The sequence below is a fragment of the Ipomoea nil genome, unplaced genomic scaffold (assembly GCF_001879475.1).
Source record: "Ipomoea nil cultivar Tokyo-kokei standard unplaced genomic scaffold, Asagao_1.1 scaffold0805, whole genome shotgun sequence".
NCBI classification, from domain to species: Eukaryota; Viridiplantae; Streptophyta; class Magnoliopsida; order Solanales; family Convolvulaceae; genus Ipomoea; species Ipomoea nil.
This window is the reverse complement of record NW_017617233.1, coordinates 2,799,938-2,805,661: the sequence shown is the minus strand read 5'-3', so window position 1 is coordinate 2,805,661 and position 5,724 is coordinate 2,799,938. Positions and strand designations below refer to the sequence as shown.

Here is a 5,724-nt window from a genome sequence, read left to right as displayed (position 1 = left end):
AAGGTGGACACGTTTCCACAGCATAACTATTCAATTGATCTGTTACATATAATATCTGTTCACCTATTGAAGCGCAACGAGTCAAAAGGCTCTTATTTAATAAACATTATCTTAGTGGCTTCTTATTTTAATTTTTTTTTAAATTTTTTTAATTTTTTTTTTAATTTATTAGGAGGTTTGGGAAAGATTAACCCAAAATGTAGATGTATTGATTTAGTTTTTAGTAGTTTGGAGCAAATTGCTAAGTTATCAAATAATATGTTTGGTGTTTTGATTAAATATAAAATGTTAAACATTTGAATTTGTTAAAATTTTGTCGAATTTGCCAAATAATCAAATTACAACAACAATAACAACAACAACACAACAACAACAACAATAATAATAATAATAATAATAATAATAATAATAATAATAATAATAATAATAATAATAATAATAATAATAATAATAATCCAAATAAAACTATATATAAAATTAAATTAAAATTAACAACAAAAAAAAAAAAAAAAAAAAAGACAAAGGGGAGCCCGTCCCTTTGTAAATGATATTGGATTATTTTGATCCCACATTGAAAATGTTTGAAAAGATAAGCTCTTGAGTTCCTCTATATAAGAGGTACAAACATAATTATTTGTCCATCAATGTTGCAAGTATTGAGAAGTTAAAAGGTTCTTATTTAAGAAACCTTAATTTTTTCTTCTTATTTTAGTTTTTATTTATTTATTCATTATTTATTATTTATTTATTTATTTATTATTAGTGGGTTGGGAAAGATTAACCCAAAATGTATATATTGTTTTAGTTTTTAGCAGTTTAGAGCAAATTACTAAGTTATTAAATAATATTTTTGATGTTTTGATTAAAGATAAATTGTTAAAATGATGAATTTGTTAAAATTTTGGTGAATTTTTCAATCTCAATTTTTTAAAATTGTCAATAATAATAATAATAATAATAATAATAATAATAATAATAATAATCATCATCATCATCATCCAAACAAAAAGATATACAAAATAAAATTAAAATTAGAAAAAAAAAATAAAGAATGATGTGAGATCATTTTAATCTCACATTGAAAATGTTTGGAAAGAGGAGCTCTTGAAAATGTTTACAAACATAATTGCTTGCCATCAATGTGGGCAAGTAGTGAGAAGTCCAAATATTTTTTTGTTTCCTTTTTGTTTAGAAGTAAAGGAATATTAAAAATAGAAAAAAATATTTCAATAATAATATTTCACATCATCAAGGAGTGAATGCATATTTTTAAAAATAGTAAATGTAAATTAAAAATGGAACGAAAATATTTCATTAATAATATTCTACATCATCAAATTAAAATGTAACGGAAATTAGGTAAAAGTATCAATACATCTATATTCTAATTGACTAATTCACTGAAAATAAAAAAATAATAATTGACTGAAAATGAATCTAATATTACTAATTGACTGAAAATAAAAAAATAATAATTGACTGAAAATGAATCTAATATTACTAATTGACTGAAAATTTTAAAAGGAAACGAATATTAATAATTGACTGCAAATAAAAAAATGCTCCATAATTGACTAAAAAAAGAAGAAGAAATGACCAGATCATTGCATTTTAATTAAAAATAGAATGAAAATTAAAAATTGGAGAAAAGTATTTCAATAATAATATTCTACATTATTAATAGTAAATGCATATTTTAAACAATAGTAAAGGTAAATTAAAAATGAAACGGAAATATTTCAATAATAATATCTACATCATTAATTAAAAATGGAACGAAAATTAGGTAAAAATATCACTACATTTGATATTCTAATTGGTTAATTGACTAAAAATAAAAAAAGAATAATTGGTTGAAAATGAATCTGATATCACTAATTGATTAAAAATATAAAAGGATAACTAATTGAGTTGAATAGGATTGTGTTGTCACAACCAATGTCGTATACAAAGAGGTTTTAATAATGTGTAAATATAATCGTTGATATTAAGTTTTTTTTTAATGAATAAATTGTTATATATCTAGACAAAAAAATATATCTTCCATACAAATGAATAAGGATACCAATTCATTTCTATAACCGAGTTGTTAGAGAACGAGCACATTTTCCTAATTTATGAAAATTCTAAACAATGATAAATAAAATCTTCAAAGTTATAGCACTGTATGCGTACATCTAGACATTAGCTATTAATTTGAGAAATTATTTGCACAAATTCAAGCAATGATAACATCAAAATATATAAACGATCCAAACCATATATTTAATTACACTATATAATATTTGATGTTCTAATTTAAATAATTATATATCGATTCATATATTCTTAATATATTACAACAAATCCATTCCGTGCATCGCACGGGTGCAAATACTAGTAAACATAAATAATAAAATATACAGAATACATTTTATTATATTATTATTTACAAGGCAAGGACCTTGTGGTCTAGTAGCACCATAGATACTCATTGTAGCAGAGCTCAGTAGTACTAAAAAAAAATTATATTATTATTTTACAGAAAAATTATAATTAAGCTTGCATTTTATAATAAAAATAAAGAAGAGATTGGTATATAGAGAAAAATCCAAGTGTACAGCCAACTCGGCCGGCATGCCAATAAACCGGTAAAATTCAAAGTCAAGCGTTCCTTTCCGAGTCGGTTTCCAGTCACCTTCTAGAACTCTGGCTTCACCAGATATGCTTTGTTTCATCAAGTTATTATAAACAGCGTCGCGCTTCCAACTTGACTGCGTATTATCAATGAAATTACACCGTTTTGAATCATTCACACCTGTACATATACGCGTCATTTTAAAAACAATGTCTTGTTCATGTTATTATGTATGGAAAATAATTCCAATAAATTTAATAAAGTCCTAATATAAAGTTTTTTTTTTTTTTTTTCTTTTTTGTGCGCACACGCATTGGGTAAATCCCGCATTGTAATTCTAACGAGTAAAGGATCAATTAGCTTAAGTTGTTGGTAGCTAACTGATTCAAATCAAGAATGCCAATAGCTCATTCTTAGTAAGAGTTAAATTTATAACTTTGTAGTTATCAAACAATTCGTCTTACTAGATTTATAACTTTGTGGTTATCAAGCCAATAGTAGGACTAACTTGACTGGATTGTCTTTGCTAATATAAGGTTGTATATTATATTGTTGGTCGCATTTAATTTAAATTATGTAACAGGCGCAACTAAATTGATTGGTTAGTTAACTCGGTAATTGATTGGCTTTACTCAGAACACGGATCAACATTAAATTTCATTCTTTCTTACATTACCTTTTAATATTCTATTCTGACTTTCCTGCATGACTAGCTCAATTGGTTCAACTAATCACTTGTAAGTCTTATTCTAACAACAGTATAAGGGTTTAATCTCACTAAAAACTTAGAAAGATCATTGAAAATCTTGATCAATCAAAGATGATGATGACGGACAACTTGCGATTTACCATCTCCAAAATATTCTAATTTTGTCATTACCAATTACGGATTCGAGAGTGTGGTACGTGGACCCCATATGGCTGTTCTTTACCGGGAGTTTCAACTTACAGTACCGACTGTATCCTGGCAGTTAGGCATAAACCAGCTTTGTGGTCTCACCCTATAAATCATCGTTAACATCGTATAACGTTAATAATAATGATCACAGCTTACAAGTTACAACCCTATATCCCTCTCTCTCTCTCTCTCTCTCTCTAAGGCGGTCACCTTGCATTTGCGACACACACCAGACTACAATCAACATTTACTGGCAAATATGAAGGGAAGAAGTGGTGTTTCCATGGAGAGCTTGCTGGGACTTCTCAGAATCCGCATATACAGAGGCGTCAACCTGGCGATTCGAGATGTCCTAAGTAGCGATCCGTACGTTATTGTTCGCATGGGCAAACAGGTAATTAAATCCCCTGCCTCTTCAATTCTGGAAGTCCTAGAACACAGAGGTTTCCATTTTTCTCTGTTTTCCGCGGCGGAAAATCGCCACAGAGACTCACTAGTCTCTGTCGATATGCCCTAGAAATTTGAGGTTTTTTTTTTTTTTTTTTTTTTTTTTGGATAACTGAGGTCTCAATTTTTAAAGAGGAACAGCAAAAATAAGGAAGATTGGTGTAGTTAGTTTAATTGTGTGGGTTAATTATGACTTGCGTAATTGGAAATCTGAGTTAGCTTAATTATCTACTTTTTGTGGATTACTTAGAATTATTAGTGGTAATGTTTCTTGTTTTGCTAATTCTTAAAACATTTTTTGTCGCAGAAACTGAAGACCAGCGTGGTGAAGAGGAATGTTAATCCTGAATGGAATGAAGACTTAACGTTGTCTATTTCTGACCCAAATCTTCCTATCACGCTGGTAAGAATTAAGATCCTTCGCTTTGTTTTCCTTTGTGGGACCAGCCCACCAAGAATTTTACATTAAGGTAATTAGGTAGAATATGAAACCATTGACTATAACAATTGTATGGGGGTATGTTTGAACACAAGAAGTTTCTTGATTCCATGTCATCTCCACAAGAGATAAACTATGCATGTGGGTCTGGCTCAGATACCAAATTGAAGCACTTGCTTCATCTCAACTAAAAACCTAAGCTGATAATTGGATTGCACATGGCTATATCCTCACAGGAACAACATTAGTATGTGTAGTACATGTATTATGATCCTTATGGGGAAATTTGTTTCGATGTCATTGCAGCAAGTGTATGACAAGGATAGATTCAGTTTCGATGACAAAATGGGCGATGCAGAGTTCGACATCGTGACATTTGTAGAAGCCGTAAGGATGCACTTCCAGAACATCCCTAGCGGAACTATCATCACCAAGATCAAACCGAGCCGGGTGAACTGCCTGGCCGAAGAAAGCAGTATCGTCTGGGAAGATGGCAAGGTAGTCCAGAACATGGTTCTGAGGTTACGAAACGTCGAGTGTGGCGAACTGGAGCTCCAGTTGCAGTGGATAGACATTCCAGGTTCCAGAGGGCTGTAGCTTATATAAGGAATGGCTATGATATATACTGTATAAGTATAACACAGGTGCAAGATGATGATGCTGTACATAATGGTTCTTAGTATTAGTATACTTTCCTATGACTATTTATGTATGGACCATAAGACTCTCGATGATAAATATAAGACAAATGATTAATGTTGTACTCATATAGTCATATGAACTGCTTCAACACAAAAATCATGTATGTAGTATGATCAATTATATATAAATACGGTTTTACATGTGACTGTTTATGCTTTGCAATATAAAAATGTGTTTATGGTTTACAGTTTATTACAGATTTTTGGATAATACCATATCAACAGGGTATTCTTAGTAAAAGTTTCTTCATTGTTATAGTTACTTGAATTCCCTCATGGTATATACTTGTCCTGCTCCTAGGGTGTTTGTGTTTGTGTCTATTGTCATCATGGATAAATGAAAGTTCAGTCCCAATAAAGTAACCAAAGATCAATGAGGAAAATGTCTAAATCATGCCAGAGATGTTGGGAAAAATGCAAGCCACGAAAAGTTTTGTGGTCCATAACTTACTCATGGTTTAATATTTACCATAAATTAATGAGAGGTTAAGATTCTTTAAATAGTATGTGGCCTCAATTCGTTGGACCTACACTATTTAAACAGAGTTTTGCCTTGAATTTAGGAGACAGGGATTGTTGTGTTAACCTTCAAGAGACAGAGATGGTTTAATCCTCGGTGACA

The 5,724-nt window shown here is 30.0% G+C and overlaps 1 protein-coding gene across 2 annotated transcripts; it reads left to right on the top strand.

Annotated features, from left to right (window-relative positions):
* Positions 1 to 3,629: 3,629 nt before the first annotated feature.
* Positions 3,630 to 5,168, top strand: LOC109177536 (protein C2-DOMAIN ABA-RELATED 4-like). Of its 2 annotated transcripts, XM_019326914.1 has the most exons (4): positions 3,630 to 3,909; positions 4,270 to 4,365; positions 4,708 to 5,025; positions 5,061 to 5,168. In XM_019326914.1, the coding sequence occupies exons 1-3, from the start codon at positions 3,775 to 3,777 to the stop codon at positions 4,996 to 4,998; spliced, it is 522 nt and encodes a 173-aa protein (XP_019182459.1). In that variant the 5' UTR covers positions 3,630 to 3,774; the 3' UTR covers positions 4,999 to 5,025; positions 5,061 to 5,168. The 2 variants fall into 2 exon arrangements, with proteins under 2 accessions (XP_019182459.1, XP_019182458.1); XM_019326913.1 differs by having other exon boundaries at positions 4,708 to 5,168.
* The last annotated feature ends 556 nt before the right edge of the window (positions 5,169 to 5,724 follow it).